We start from the raw sequence: 14,984 nt of genomic DNA, 5'->3' as shown, positions 1-14,984 counted from the left end.
CCAGGAAGAAGGGATGTGGGAGCACAAGATGTGGATGGCACTGCTCTTGAAAACCAGGGCAGGTAATTAGGTATGCAATAGGGTTCTTCATATAGTTTCTCATTTTCTTCCCCTCTTATTGTACTGGACTTAAATTAAGACTCTTGCTGGTAATGTTACATGCTTAACCTGAGCCTCTATTTTACTTCAACTACAAGCTGAAGATAAAGATATTTGTGTTCCTCATAGGACAGAAAGAAGAATAGTGGTTCTGTAGCTAACAATTCATGATGTGTAATTACTTAACTGACCCTTACTGGCATGTGCCAGAGCTGAGGAAGATGTTTAAGTCCATGGTTCCAGAGATGTGGATGCTTCCTGTGGTGGCCCAGTGACCAATATGGGGGCAGCAACATTCTGTCAGATGGGGCTATAATCATTTCACCAGATGACCAAGCAGCTGGTCAGCTTTTCTTTTAGGTATGTGCTCAGTCAGAAGTTGTGGTAAAGAGAAGGAACACTGACCTTAAAATAAATTGCATCCCTCAAGTAGCTTTACTTAAACTGGCACCTGGTCAGAATACAGAGTTTTTTGGATGGCTGTGAGTATCTGCACAACCATGCAGTGTGTGTGTGTTCTCTTACTGCTCATTCTTTCAGTGCTTTAGAACAGTGTTTTGCCTCCTGGATCCTTTAGAATAAGACAAAGAAATCAAAGAAATTCAATCTTTGATTTTTACCACTTAATATTTTTATTTCTTTAATTCTTCCCTCGCACTTCCCTTTCCCAGCATAGCTTCAGGTTTGAAAAGCATTCAAAAATTCCAAGTGATCTTGGAGTGACTAGGCAGGACAAAGTGGCAGCAGCACTTCTGACCACACCAGCCAAAGAATAACAGGTTGGCTGTGCAAATGCACTCAGTCCTGGCATGCTGGGAGMTGTGGTGAACAAAACTGACGTTGTGTGTTTCTTTCCCAATTAATTACTGTAGCTGGTTAATGCAACTTAATTATACATATTCTCCATTTGCTCCTCCCCTCTATATTGTCCTGGAAGAKATATCCTTGGAAATAAATCAAAAAAGGCTTCTAGGAGGGTGTTGTCAGGGGGTGTGTGGAGTGAATGTAGCTGCCTGATGGGGAAAGCAGGCACAAAAAGTCTGTTACATTAAAAACTAGGTGTTTTTCCAGTGTCCTGCAGCAGGTATCAGTTGTGCGTGTGGCTACACCAGCATTTAGTGAATGTAGGTGAGTGAACCCAGAGGGAGTTAGAGCTGCTTGGCGTGGAGGAGTGGGGCTGAGCTCCGTGGTGAGGGAAGACTTGGAGCTTCTCCCAGCCTTTAGCAGGTCAGTGTTGCAGAAGGTCAGTCACAGACCATTGAAATCCAGGACAAGCTCCTGTTGCTGCAGAGTCCACCACGCATAAGGATTAGAAAATGAGGAGGGGGGTCTTGGATGAGAGAGAAATAATAATAATAATAATAAAAAAAAAGGCTGTAACTTTATACCAAAAAAGCGGAGGGAGGGCAGCTAGAAAACTGACCTGTAAATAGCCCCCACCTGGTTCTATGCAGGTGGGGAGGAGATGATGTGTTAGGGGATTTAGGCCCATTTCAGAACAAGGGGAAAGGAGGTGGGAAGAAACTAACTACAGAACTTCTGCGMTGTCCCAGGGCCATTCTCAGCACTTCCTTCTCTGCGGCTCTGTGGTGGGAGGAAGCGGCTCCTGCTTGAATCATGTCCCTCGAGAGGCTYCCAGGGGCCTCCGTGCCATTTGTTGGCCGCAATGACCGGACTCTGGTCGCAGTGGCTCATCAGGGCACTCCGAGGCTTAAGGACAAACCCCGTGGCTGTTCCTCGATGTACATTCATTGCAGTTGAAAAGGAGAAGCAAGAAGTGGAACGGGGTTCAGCGCTCTGCATTTCCTCTGCTGCAGATCCGGGCGGCAGGAACAGCTTCTTGTGGCACCTTTGGGAGCGGAGCGTGAGCTCGCGCCATCCTCCAGCATCCTCTACTTACGCAGGCCTGTGGAGAGAAGGGGGAGGCAGGGAATCAACCTGGGGCAAGTAGTGAGCTCTTCATTTAAAACAACACAAATGGTGTGCAACTAATGAGGGCAAAATTACAAAGTTCTTTTTTGTTGTCCTTTTTCATTTTGTAAGTACCCTTGACTACGGATGGATGAAGAGGAAGATTGAAATATTAAATGTAATATGGTTAAGTAGTCTTCAAGTCTAGAAAGAATATTATGCCTATAATGGACCTGAATATACTGCAGTTAGACTAAAGGTATGTGCTGAAGTGTTAGAGCTTTTGGAGTGGCATAAAATTTGGGATTTTAAAGTTGGGGAACATCTCTGGAATAAAACAACTTCTTGAAATTGCAATTCTATGCTTTTTGGTGTAGAAGCAGGACTAGCAGATCTACTTTTGTAGCTAGTGATAAAGATGAGTGAATGTTTTCAGCTGAAACATCACCTCTTAAACATGCAGCTTCAGGTTGATCAAAAGAGTATGAAAATTCATGTTGATGTTCAGTAAATGTTTTTTTTTTAGGAAAAAAGTCTACCTAGAAAGAAAAGCAGAAGCATTTTGTTTGTTCTTGTAAGTAAGATTCTTTTTTCCCCCTGATTTAAATAACTTTCCTTTGCAAAGCRTTCTAGCCATTAAACAAAAACTTGTAAAAGAAAAAAATGCTTCTCCCCTTCCCTGAGTGTTTCACTTTAGATTTGAAACTGAAGATTTTGTTGTTTGCATCCTAGTACCTATCAGTTGTCACCTATCTATTGAAGAAGCTGCTTTCAACCAGTAAGTGGTTTTTTTTTTTTTTTTTTTGGTTTTGGATTTTTTTTATGGGTTTTGGTCTTTTAATAGTGCCTGCTTGCAGCTGCTTCACACCTTCCACTTGCAGACAGGCTGCTGCAGAAGAGCTGACTAGGGAGCATTAAAGGCAGCAATTGCCAATTGGAACCTTAGATCATTCAGTCAACTGCTGCCTCCTGTTGCTGATGTGTCACTGATGGAGCCTCCAGCTGATCAAAGTGACACCTTGGGTGTCAGCCTGTGAACCCTTCTGAAGGGCAGAGCTGAGGAAAACAAAGCCAGTGAAACTGGCAACCCAAATAAGTGAAATTAAAGCTCTTAAGTGATACCCTATCATATTAATAACTTATTGCAGTAAGTGCTAAGGAGAGAAGCCTCGCACCTGGAACGCTCTTCTTGGTTTTCTAAATATCTTCAAATGCARGTGGACCTGTTGCCTGTCTCACTGTTTTAAATAAACATAGGCTGCTGCTTGTCACCCAGCAGGCACCTGCTTTAGTGCTAAATCAAGTAGAAAAATGACTCCAGATGATTTGCTTGGTAATTAAGATTACACAGCCTACTTTCTGAAACAAATGGAGAGAATCATGTTCTCAGGTAAAAGACTTGAATGGAGTAGCAGGCTAGAGGTGATGTCAAGTTATCCTGATGATCTGGCCCTCCTGGTGTCTTGGCAGGTATTTGAGGACACTTGGATTTAACAGCCTTAGGCAGAAACTTCAAAGGACTCTTGGTTAACCCTTGGAGGGCTATTGCTGCAAGAAYGTGTCCTTGTGTTAAATAATGAGAGGTCTATGACCACACACAAGAACAGAAGAACAAAAGCTGCTCTGAACTGAAGCCCTTGCCTGTGAAACCAAAGAGGAGACTGTGACAAGCAACTCTGGCCTTAGGTTGAGCTTTAGCTGATGAATGGCAAGAGTTTAGAAGTTGGGGCAGTGTTTCTGGGCCTCAGGAGAACATGAGTTTTGGTTTCAATAACTGATGTATAAATCTAAAACTTGATAAAGCTAAAAGTTAGTCCAGTGCCTTGACTGGGAAGTGGTGGTGAGATTAAGGGTAACTCTACTACAGTGAGGTTTCAAGCAGTTTTCCCTGTTTCTGTTGAGTCTGTTGAATTTGTGACTTGAAATAGAAATTATCACAGCCAAAAAACCTCCGGAGCCAATGAAATATATAACAGAAACAGCTGTGGAACCTGAAATAGAAATAAYTGTATTTATAGAAATCATTGTTGCAGAGTGAGTGTTGGGGGTGCTAATTGAGATGAAACGATTTAATTGTGTCTTTGTAAGCAATAGGATAAAAATAACTTGGAGACATGAAGAAGGAGGACGTGGGAAGATGCATGCAAGGGCATGGGCAGGTTAGGAGGAGAGGAAGGAGGGAGATATTATTGGAAAAGGACAGATAAAACTGGAGTGATGGGAATAACTCTATTAGACAGCAATGAATGAAATGGATCCTGTTAGAGGGAGGGAGGGTTGCAGCAACAGGGCAAGGTGGTTATCAGGAGAGCAGCTGATTATTGATGGGGATGGGGGTGCCATCCTAAAAGGAAAAGTGGCAGTGTCGGTGTTGCTGTCTGCCCTGACTCTGTAGTTTCAGAATGAATTTGACTTCAATCGAGGCTTCTTCCATCGAGAAGCAGAGAAGCTGCAAGGTGCGTGTTCCTGAGCCTAGCTGCTCTTAAAATTGGAAGGCAGTTGGATGTTTTTATTGTTCTGCATCTTCTGGAACAGGGTGTGAAAAAGGAGATGCCTTCAGTCATTGTGAAGTGGCTTTCACAGCAGGACAAGGGCATCTYGGTGCAGCAGGCCTGTTAGGTGAGCAATGTTCTGCTTGGTCATCACTGCTCCTCTCCTGCTCGTCCAGGTAAAGGAAACACCACGAGTAGGAGGACTCTGCAAAAACAGCTGGTGGTGAAATTCAGAGGGTCGCTTTTACTGCTCAGAAGCTGTTCTCACTTCCAGTGACTCCCCCAACAATATTATATTGTGCAGACAGAAGCTATCGGTGTGTGAGGGATGCTCTGCAGAAGGGGAATGAAGTGGCAGAATTGCACTTTATTAGTAGCTTGCCATCTTAATGAGCACCTTGTAGGGAAATTTTATATTACCATTCATATTATGATCACCCTATATGGAAAACTTAATAAGTACTAGCTTATTTTACAAAAAATATAAATATATCATTTTAAAATAAAAGCAGCCCAAATCCTCTAGTGTGGAAGTGTGATGTTTCCTCCCCACACTGCTGTGTCACACTAGTAAATCAGAGAACTGCCTGAAGCTCCACGACTTCTGCACCCTGCCCATCCTGCCATGCCAAAATGGGAAGGAAATCAATATTTAATTTCCTGTAGAATCCCTCCTAATGCTGTTATTGCCCCCCTAAACTTGCAGGGAGTTTAACTGCTTGGCAGAAATAACTTGTTCTCCTGGACTCGTGCTGCACGCTGCAGTGGCGAAGGGCATAGTCACCCTGTGCTGCATCACACCATCACTTGTGCAAAGTGATTTGAGGGCAGTTTTTCTTTCCTCAGCCCTGCGTTTCTCCCCCATTCTCAAATGTTTCTTCTTGGCAGAGCTCTCTGGTAACCATATTTTCAGAAAAAACAACCTCCCTTGACAACTGCTCTTAAATTTCTGCCCATTGAATTGCCTTCTTTGAAGCTTCTCAACAAGGAGTATGAGAAATTCAGATCTTAGTGCTGCTCTTTATCCTGCAGAGAGAGGGTGGCCCTGGGACCTTGTGCCAGTGACACTGTCAGATTTTGTGCCAGCCTGAGCAAGGGTTAGGGGATGATGGCAAAGGTGTGGCCAAGWATTGATGTGGAACTTAGATCAGAGTTCAGTTGTGACTGTGCACAGAACTAAGAGCTTAAATAACTGTAGAAGTTGCCTATATTTTTCCCTCTGCAGAGCTCTATGATCGAGGCACTGCCTGGGGGACCACAATGCAACCTTGAGATGGAGAATTACGTTCTGCTCTTGCTGTGGCTTATCCACATCCAAAAAACCTGCTGGAGAAACCCAGCTGAACGGAGGAACAATCCCGAGCCCACGGCACCCCTGAGCCAAGGCAGGAGGCTCTGAGTGCAGCCTCTTAGCGCAGGAGCTGATACTTACAGGTATGTCTGCTTGAACAAAAAGTTGGTGGGTTTTTCATTGACATGGTAGAGAGGAAATGGATCAAATCCACCAATGAAATCAACTGAAAAAAAATCAGAACTGAAATAAATAAACAAACATGGCCTGGGGGTTGAAAGGAGAGGAGAAGGTTGGTGAATGTCATGACAAAACACAGAAATTGATGAGAGAACAGAAAAATGATTATTTGAGTATGGGTTTTCCAGCTCTCTTTGGAAATCTGTGCCTGCAGAGACCTCTTTTCCTCCCATCTCTTGGGGAGTGTCCCCGAGTAGGAGATCCAGCTGGCACAAGWGCCAACAACAGAACCCAACCAAGACCCCAGGAACGCAGGAGGACCCTCCTCGGCCGCTTTGGGCATCGCCTCCATGCTGCAGCTCCACATGAGAGCTGAGTGGCCGAGGTCTCAGCCACGCGCAGAGCACTGGAAGGAGCAGCCAGGCAGGAGCTCGTCTCGTCTTTGTGGCAAGACAGAAGCTTTGCAGAACTGCAGCTACCCCGTCCRTTCATTATCTTCAGCGCTGAGGTTTTTCAGGTCCTCTCTGCCAACTCAGCTTCTTCTAAATGCCCACAAACAGGAACAACGCTCCCTTCTGCCAGTATTCACCCAAGGGCAACGTAACCAAGCAAGGACCGTTCTAAGCCACRATTCCCTTAGTACTCACAGAAGAGTTTTCCAAGCCTCTCTTAGTTCCATTGAAGTTAGGCCAAGTCTATCCYGAGCTGGCCAGAACAGCCAGGGCCGTATGGGTACGATGTGTGACTTGCGTTTGACCTCGCAGGCCTTGCAAAAACCCTTTAAAAGGGATTCAGCTTAGACTACTTCTCTGTGCCAAGTCTCTGTATTTTGTTTGGAAGCGTGAAAKCTTCTGTCCCCTACAAATGACATCTAAAACCAACCGAGAGTCTTTTTAACCATGTAAGTGCCTGTTTGGGTTTCTTTCCTGAAGGTGGCACTAGTATTTCGGATTCTAGCTATATATTGCTATGGATTTCTGGTATTTTTAAGCAAGCAATGTAAAATCAAAAAAAAAAAAAAAAAAAAAAAAAAGTGAAAAAACTCTCTAAAAATTCTAAAGTACAAATTATTGTCTTCATTTTAAAAGACAGATACTAATGGCATTACCTCAGTTGTGAAATGTCTCAATTAGGAGACCTTAAAGACCTTCTTCAGTAACTATCCAGCTCCTTCAACACTTACCTTAGCTGAGTACTCGGCTATGGAAGCACCAAAACCCTGTGTTATTTCCAAAAAATCTTAACTATAGTTCCTCGTCACTAGCCGCCATGCATTACAATGCATTCCTACATCTGAAATATTCTTGCCCGCAATTCAGCATTAGTAGATCCCTACTGCTGTGTTTTCTCATGAAAATCACGTTAGCATGAGCTTCGTGATTAATGTGCCTCAGCACTTATAATTACTCCATGCTGCATATCAAAGGAACATTTAAAAGAAACCACAAATGGAAGAGAAAATTAAAAYGCAGCTCAAATTTGTTCGGGTCACTGGAAGGATCTACCACTGCGAGTGTGAAATATTGATGGTTTGTCATTGTTAATTATTCAAGCTGGCATTTTAATTCCAAGCTGGGAAACCGGTTGGGGAAAGGAATTTGCTAGTGGGGGAAAAAAAAATTGTATCCTGAAATTAACAGCTCTGCATTTCTAGATAATGCTGCTTCTGTGTGATTGCTGCTTCTARGAGATCTCTGCCATAAAACATGCGCTGTCGAGTTGTTACTTTACAATATTAAAAGGGAGCCCAGAACTCAAGCTCTTCAGCTATAGGGAGAGCTCTAGGGTAATTAAAAGAAATATTAATTATAATGTAGACCCAAAATGTATTGCCAAGCTGCAAGTAATCAATAAAGCCAGTAGAATCAGTTCAGCCACCCAGGAAACAACAGAAAAACACAGAGTCAGACCAGCAATTCATCCCAGCTCAACCCTTTGAAATAACATTCTTCACATACTTTCAAATAACCAGTTCAAAGCTGTTGCTCTTCATCTACCATCCACTCCAGCTGCTCTTTACAAGGACAGAGCTACTTGCACAGTCCTAACAAATAGCTTGAGGAAGCTCTGATCCGGGGCTCTGAATCTTTTGGACTGGATTCTTAGCTGAAGCTAACTGGCCTAGACCTGCTCAGTAAAACACGGATTCAACCACGCCAAGAATTCAAACTCAGAAAGCAGCACATTGCCAAGGTGAGTAGCCAACACCCAGCTTCCCTGTGCTGCAAGAGCAACAGCATTACAGCATCCAGCACATAGTGATGCAGGAAAAAAAGTAAAATCTCATAGTAAAAACAGCTGGTACTTGAAAGGGAGTTACTGCTGTATCGCATAGATGGAGAGATGGAGGGAAACCTGATTGCAACCCAGTCTGATAGACCCAACGTCTAAGAGAGAAAGAGAATTAATGAAACCTTTGCCAAGGGATCTGTTGGTAAATACTTACAGCTGTCTTCTTCTTCTGTAAAAACACTAACAACATAACAGGCGTAGACAAAGCCCACCAGCTGGAAAACACAAAGAAGAAATCACTTTAGCAYTGGTCTAGTGAGGTTGGTCAAGCCCGCCTGGCAGGACTTCAGCTGCTGTCTTTGCTCTGAACTTGGCAGTACTAGTGGAGCCAAGCAGCACGTGCTGCAAGGTGAGGAGTGCCAGGGTTGGCTTGGGAAAAGAGGCTCTTGGGGGAAGACCCAACACTCCAGACTTGCCAGAGCCATCGTTAGTATCAGAGCAGCAACCTCCTGCTGCTGGAGTGGCAGGCAAGAACGCAGCTTGGGTTTTGTGGACCTTGGACACCTTGGGCTGTGTTTAGTGAAGGGGTGAAGGAGGGTGCTGATGTAATGTTTTAGATGGACCCCTATAGACAAAGGAGGCAGAGACATATAGGGTAGGCTTTATTAACAGAGGTCCAAGGATGAGAAAGCCCATAATGCTGTCACCAGGGTCATGCAGGGAAAGAGACACTGCTGACCGTGGGATCTACCAACAAGATGGGACCRGTTTCTCTGCAGATGGGGTAGAAACTTGTGTCTTATTGACAGCACATACTTGGATTCCCCCAAATTTTTAATAGCTTGGAGAACAAAAATCCATTAGAATGAAATCTTAGTCTTACTTTAGCTCTAGACTTTCTAAAAGTCTCTCTGTCCTTGGAATTCAATGAAAACTGCATGGATGAATCAGGCATTGGACCTGCACAGGTAATGAGCTAGTAGATGATGATGAGCAACAAACAAGGTGACAGCAATGATCCTAATTCACAAATTGCATAGGCAGAAGCAGGAAAGGAACAGTAACACAGTAGGGTATTTCTTAGATTTCTTGGATTTCTCAGAGCTGTCTTTTGTGGCCCACATGGCAGCAGTTGCCCAGAGCAGTATCTTCAGAAAGAAAGAAGAAGAAAACTTTGCAGTAGAAAACTACAGCAAAAATTATTAAAAAAAAAAAAAAAGCAATTTAAGGTATCCTGATGGCTGTGCATATAGCAGATAGCTGGTAGAAGCCTTAAGATCTCCGAGCCAGGCTTTGCTGTCCTTGTTGAGCTCCAGCAGTGAGTCATTAACCAGCCTCAGTAAAGACAGAAGCTTCTGGTACTGGCGCAATTGAGCATTCTAGATCCAGCAGGGCTCTATTTTGCTTTGATTTCTTCCAGTTAATCAAATATCCTCTCCATCCTTCGTCCTACATCTTTACATAGCGCCCCACTTAGCGAGATCTTGGTTGACACTAACTCTATTAGTAAAGTTATTGTGCGACGTAATTGTTTTCCAGCGTGAACTCAATTCCCTCGAACAAGAGCTAAGATGTAACGTCCAGTGACTCACTCCCGGGGAAGACAGAATGATGCATGGCGGGACTTGAAAAGCAGAGTCCATTCATTTTTAATATGACAGAAAAATACATCACACCAGAAAACAAAAGGCAAGATAATGAGATTTCTACTAGGGAGTTATAAGGCATTCGTGATTTCTGCAGCTCTCCTGGACAGAAAAACACCTTGTTGGAAGGAAATCGAATATATTTTTTTAAACATCACTAATCCCTTTATTTCTTCCACAATTTCCTCTAATTGCATGAGACAAACCAGCCTCCTTTGCTCCTGAGAGGGCCCCTTGGAAGCGTGTCCCAGGTCCGCAGGGCAGGAGAGGAGCCTCCGGGCACTCACCTTCTCCTGCTCTGTGTTTCCCGGACAAGGGTGCTAAGTTTCCATCAGCTGTAGGGTGCTTAGCTCAAAAAGAAACCCAAGTGCAATTGGGGACCGCAAAGCGATGGCAACGGCCTGGTTTTCTGGTGCCTGGTTTTCTCTTTTCCTCAGCTTTGCCATCACGGCCCCAAGGACCAAGGCTGCAGTTCCTGCTAGCTGGGGCAGGGAACCCCCAAYGGTATCTGCCTCTTTATGGGAATACAGCTACATTATCACGGGCACCCTGTTAAACTCCTGAGAATTGAGTTCAGAGCTCAGAAGGAGCAAGTGAACAGTGAGACMAATCCACAGAGTTTATTTTGCACAGAAATTAATGCTCTGTAACCCTCCAGCCATCACTCTTTTCTCCCCACATTCGTTTTACAGCCAAGGTGACCTTTTACACTCATAAACAAACAAAACAAACCAAAAAAAAGCTCGAAGTGAACTTTGCAAAATCCCTAATCCCAGCACCACGGAGGTTTGTTTGTTTATTGTTTCCCTGGACTTTGCATTGACCTTCTAACCCATCTCCTCTTGGCATGAGTTTCATCAATAATAAATTACTGCTTATTCAATAGGCTGTTTTCTTTTTATTCAAATAAGTTGTGTGAGCCTCACAACCTCGTCAGAACAGGAGAATCTCCGTGGCAAAGACAGGAGAGACATGCAATRTGAACGTGAGCTGCATTTGCACACTGGCTGAACTAAACTATAATTAAACCCATCACCTCAGGGATGAAATGAACTCCTGGGATCCGCTCTGCGTCTCCCCTCCTTCATGAATTATGAATGAAATATAGTGATAGAGGAGCAACGCTACTCCTTTTGTCCCGTCCTTTTCAGGGGAAATTCTGCTGTGATGGGGGTTGAGKGGACTCCAAGAGATGCCAAGGGTCCCTTCTGACCCTTGGTGAAGATGTCCCAAGCCCAAGAACGTCAACGGTGATTAATTGAGAGCAGAAAGGTGTCAAAACTGTGKCAGTAATGACACTTTTGCTCTGAATGCCACCTTCATTCCTGAGTTCAGTAAGAAAGGGCTTTAAGGCCTATTATCCCACTGAAATATCAATACTTCCTAGATTTTTCCAAATATGTAGAGGAGATGGGAGAAGAAAAAAAGTCTGCAATGCAAAACAACGCTTTTTTTTTTAATTCCTCAGAGGATATTCTCGTGCTTTCCCTCTGCTGCCGTTTCCTCACTTGTTCTGCATGTTGGGTACCAATTTCCTCCAGGCTGCACAAGTATCTGATTAAGGTTTTTATTAGGAACACATGTTGGAGGCAGGTGGGTTCTGTCAGCCAGCCTGGGAGAAGCAGAACAGGAGAGGATGGAGCTGGGCTGCTCTGAGTGCCCTCCAGGCAAATGTGGGGCCCAGGGGAGACAAATCTGCCCAAAGCTACCAGGAAAACAGGTGTCTGAGCATCCTTCTGTCTCAGTGGTTGGAATTAACTTCAGCTGAAAAGCTTCTCCTCCCGGAGCAGCACTGATCCGCAGTGCTTGAGTTAGAAGGACTGAATTACAGGAATACCTAAGGAYGGGGACCAGGTGCCTGCGAGTGTGCATGGAGTATATGAGGGATGGCGAGGCAGATTTTAGGAGAKGCCATCTGTTGCTTGTGCAGGGTCTCAGCTTTAGTCCTTTAGCATCTTTCCTAGTGAATATCCTGGGCTCTTCAGCTCTTTCCTCAAGAGAAGAGAGAAATTTGTTGTTTTTCTTTTCATGGCAGAGAAGCCGTGCAGAGCCCCCTTCTTTAGGGGAGATGTATTCTGGGTTTCCCTTCTAATCAAACATAGTGAAGTTTCATGTGCTCATCAGTGCGAGGGGGAGAGCGGAGAGATTTCTGCCCCATTTCTGAGCTATGAGAAGCCAGCTTGAGAAAAAGCTGCTGTGATCAGGTAGCCAAAGAGAGGTAATCAAAACCCTCGGATTCCTTGACCTTCTTTGCTCTTTGCATGCAATTAGGACCACGGAAAATCTAGCTGCTGCCAGCAGCAAAGCATCGCTTGTGCCTCGCTTCTCACATAACATCTGCTGTCAAAGCTCTGCTGCCTTTCTGGGAAGCTTCCAACCTGTCAGTTTTTAGTGAAAACAGCAGACAGCGGGCAATGAGCTCTCTCAGCTGGGAAGACATTTCCAATTTCCATCCCGTTTGCTGGAGCCTCAGGAAAAGCCTCTCCTTCCCCACTCCCAGCACCACCATATGGACAGAGCAGAAYTAYGCCAGGTATTTCAAACCCAGAGAACTCCTCTCGCTGCCGGCTGGCAAGCTCRGGGTACGTAGGATGGRGCCTTGCTGAGATAAAAACAAAGCYGATATTTTCTTTTCTTGACAAACTGGTTTCTGCTGAATTTCCTAATTGGGTCGGTAGGATTAGTTGCACAGTGACATTTCTGCACAAGTGTGCGCTTTGTTAGGAGGTCTCATTCTAGAAAGCCTTTTCCTCCAAAGTCTTCTGTGCTAAAACACCAAGCGGGATTTACACCTGCACAGAACCTGCCATTGGTTCTGTCCCATTTGCAGCCTCTTTGCCTTCAAGAGATGTGGGTTCACCTGTCACAAAGAGGATGTGTGTGATAGCAGRTGAACTTCAATCTAGATCCTGCACGTACTTGTAGCATGCATGGTGCCTGCTTGATCCCCCTCCAGATTAAAGCAGTTGCTCCTCCCTTCAGGGTGTGCAGAAAAGCTCTGGGTAAAAGCAAACTGAGACCTTATGCATCTTCTTCAAATGTACACGCAGGACCGGAATGATACAGCCAGCAGGATTCAGGGTGACAGCCAACGCTGCGCTCGCCATACGGGCCAAGATTTTCCTTCTCCCTCCTTTGGCAGGGAAGATCAAATTCAGGGAGATGAACCCAGCCTCTCCCCAGCCTCGGGGGACTGATACCTTCTCATCTGGGCACTCCTTGCTAAAGAACAAGGACTTCACATGACCATGTCCAGAATAGTCCCCTGACCTCCCAAATTTTAAGTATTTAACCAAAGCTAAAACTGCAGCAAAGGACATTTTGCTTCTCCACCTCCTCCTAAACAGGCTGTGCTGCTCTCAAGTGAAGATGAGGAGGGAACTGGGTCATGTCCCTTGCCGTATCCCCCAGTCTTCGGTTGCTGGTCCTGCTTTTAGATCTATCGATCCRCTCTCCCTGCCTGTCTGCAGCAGGGACAGGCGCCCTGGGAAGGGCAGCAGCTTGTCAGGAAATCTGCCTTAAAATGAGATAAAGAGAAGAGAGGGGAGAGAAAGAAAGGAGAGAAAAAAYACTGTGAAGGATCAAGGAGTTTGACCCTCGGAGACTCCAAACTCTGAGCACTGGCAGGCTGGCTGTTTTCATGCAAGGTTTTAGTGAGAATATATCTTTCTCTCTGTCTTACCTCGGCAAAGCAAAGAGGAAAAACTCTCTTTGTCCCTTTACCTGAAATAATTACACACATGTTTCAGAGCTGGCAGGAGCCACAGGCCTGGGGTTTCAAAATTCCACCTTTATTTCAGGACAGGTGGGAAGTTATTTCAGTCTGCATAGCTCAGCCCATAGGGGCTCCTCTTATCCAGATATTCCAGCCTCGTTGCCAGGGCTTTGGATGCAAAAATCTACTGCAACTTAAATCTCAGGAAGGAGAGAGAAAATATTTACCTAAATCCTATTTGTCTTGCAGTCCCCATGTCTTTCTCTCCATCTGGCACCTTATGGTGTTCTGCACATGCAGAAATATATTATTTGCCTTGAGGAAGCCGAGGAGGAAACAGTCCCAGAGACACAGACTAGTCACCTTTCCTCCTATATATCAACAGGAGCACTCAGCCGAGAGCTGTGCRCTATAAATTAGTAAGATACCATAAAACAAAGGTCTACATTTAGAAAAACGAATGCCRTTTGTTGGCTGAGCCTCTGGCTGGGGGCCCAGGGGCATCGGGACAGATGCTGCCGGTGACACCTCTGCACTTCCAAAGCCTGGAGGGGATTGAGTTCCTGAGCTGAGGGAACAGCACCAGCTCAGCAACCTCTATCTTCTTTTTACTATTCTTTATAAAAGAAAGCAGGCTCCGCTCTTTTTCAGCTTTCATTTCTCCTGCACGTGCAGCGAAGCATCTTTCAGACACTTCAACTCAGATAATTTCCCCTAAAGGGGAATCCAGCAAATATTAACAGACCACATGCAAGCCAGGGAGTCCACCCAGCTCGGAAAACAGGGGCTTCTCCGCCTGGTTTTGTGACACTGCAAGAAAGGAATCGGGTCCTCTCCGCCCTGCGGTCCCCTGGGTCACACAGAGCATCTCAGCTAAGGGCAAAAGCAGGATCAAGACAGCAGAAAGTTGTACCAAAAACACCAAAAAGTCCTTGGGCTTCCAGGAGCTTGGAATTTCCCCACCTTTCCATCCATTATCAATGTAGGTTTAAAGGCATCAACCACAAGCAACAAAGCAGATGAGGGAGATGCTGCTGCTAGCTCTAATGCAGCCACAAAACAGGAGCCAAGCAAGGGAAACAATGGCCGTTTTGCTTCAGTTAATTTCACAGACAAATGAGAAACAATTAATTAAGGGCGAACATTAAGGACATTGAATTACTGCAGAGTGCTTAAAAAGCCTGTGGAAGATTCCAATAAGGAAACAGTTGATGGAAACAATTAGTGCCTGTCTTAGGTGTCAGCAGAAATAAAACGTGCTGCTTTCTGCTTCCTTAGTGTTTATTTCCTTTGCTGGCTATAAGGATTTGCTGCCCTTTATTTCTTCACAGGCACAAGAAGACATGGGCTCCCCCACCTGCCACTGAGTCCAGAGGAACAGAAGAAAGCAGAAGATTGTACAGAAGATGGTACAGAAG

At 44.8% G+C, this 14,984-nt stretch overlaps 1 protein-coding gene across 2 annotated transcripts in view; it reads right to left on the bottom strand.

The window, feature by feature from the left end:
* Positions 1-1,068: 1,068 nt before the first annotated feature.
* Positions 1,069-14,984, bottom strand: part of NKAIN4 (sodium/potassium transporting ATPase interacting 4) — a 37,458-nt gene continuing 23,542 nt past the window's right edge. Inside the window, exons 5-8 of one of the 2 annotated variants that reach the window (XR_003249883.1) lie at positions 8,420-8,480; positions 5,935-6,019; positions 2,459-2,549; positions 1,069-2,005 (exon numbers count right to left, since the gene is read on the bottom strand). Coding sequence is in view for 1 of the 2 variants with exons in the window: in XM_026042268.1 (XP_025898053.1) it covers positions 1,996-2,005; positions 5,935-6,019; positions 8,420-8,480 (156 nt within the window). In the remaining variant the exon portion in view is untranslated. The remainder of the gene's footprint in view (positions 2,006-2,458; positions 2,550-5,934; positions 6,020-8,419; positions 8,481-14,984) is intronic. The other variant, XM_026042268.1, reaches the window with a different exon arrangement.

The sequence above is a fragment of the Nothoprocta perdicaria genome, unplaced genomic scaffold, assembly GCF_003342845.1.
Source record: "Nothoprocta perdicaria isolate Ctin4 unplaced genomic scaffold, notPer1 scaffold_3, whole genome shotgun sequence".
NCBI lineage: Eukaryota > Metazoa > Chordata > Aves > Tinamiformes > Tinamidae > Nothoprocta > Nothoprocta perdicaria.
Note: the sequence above shows the minus strand (reverse complement) of the source record. Positions and strands in the feature narration are given on the sequence as shown.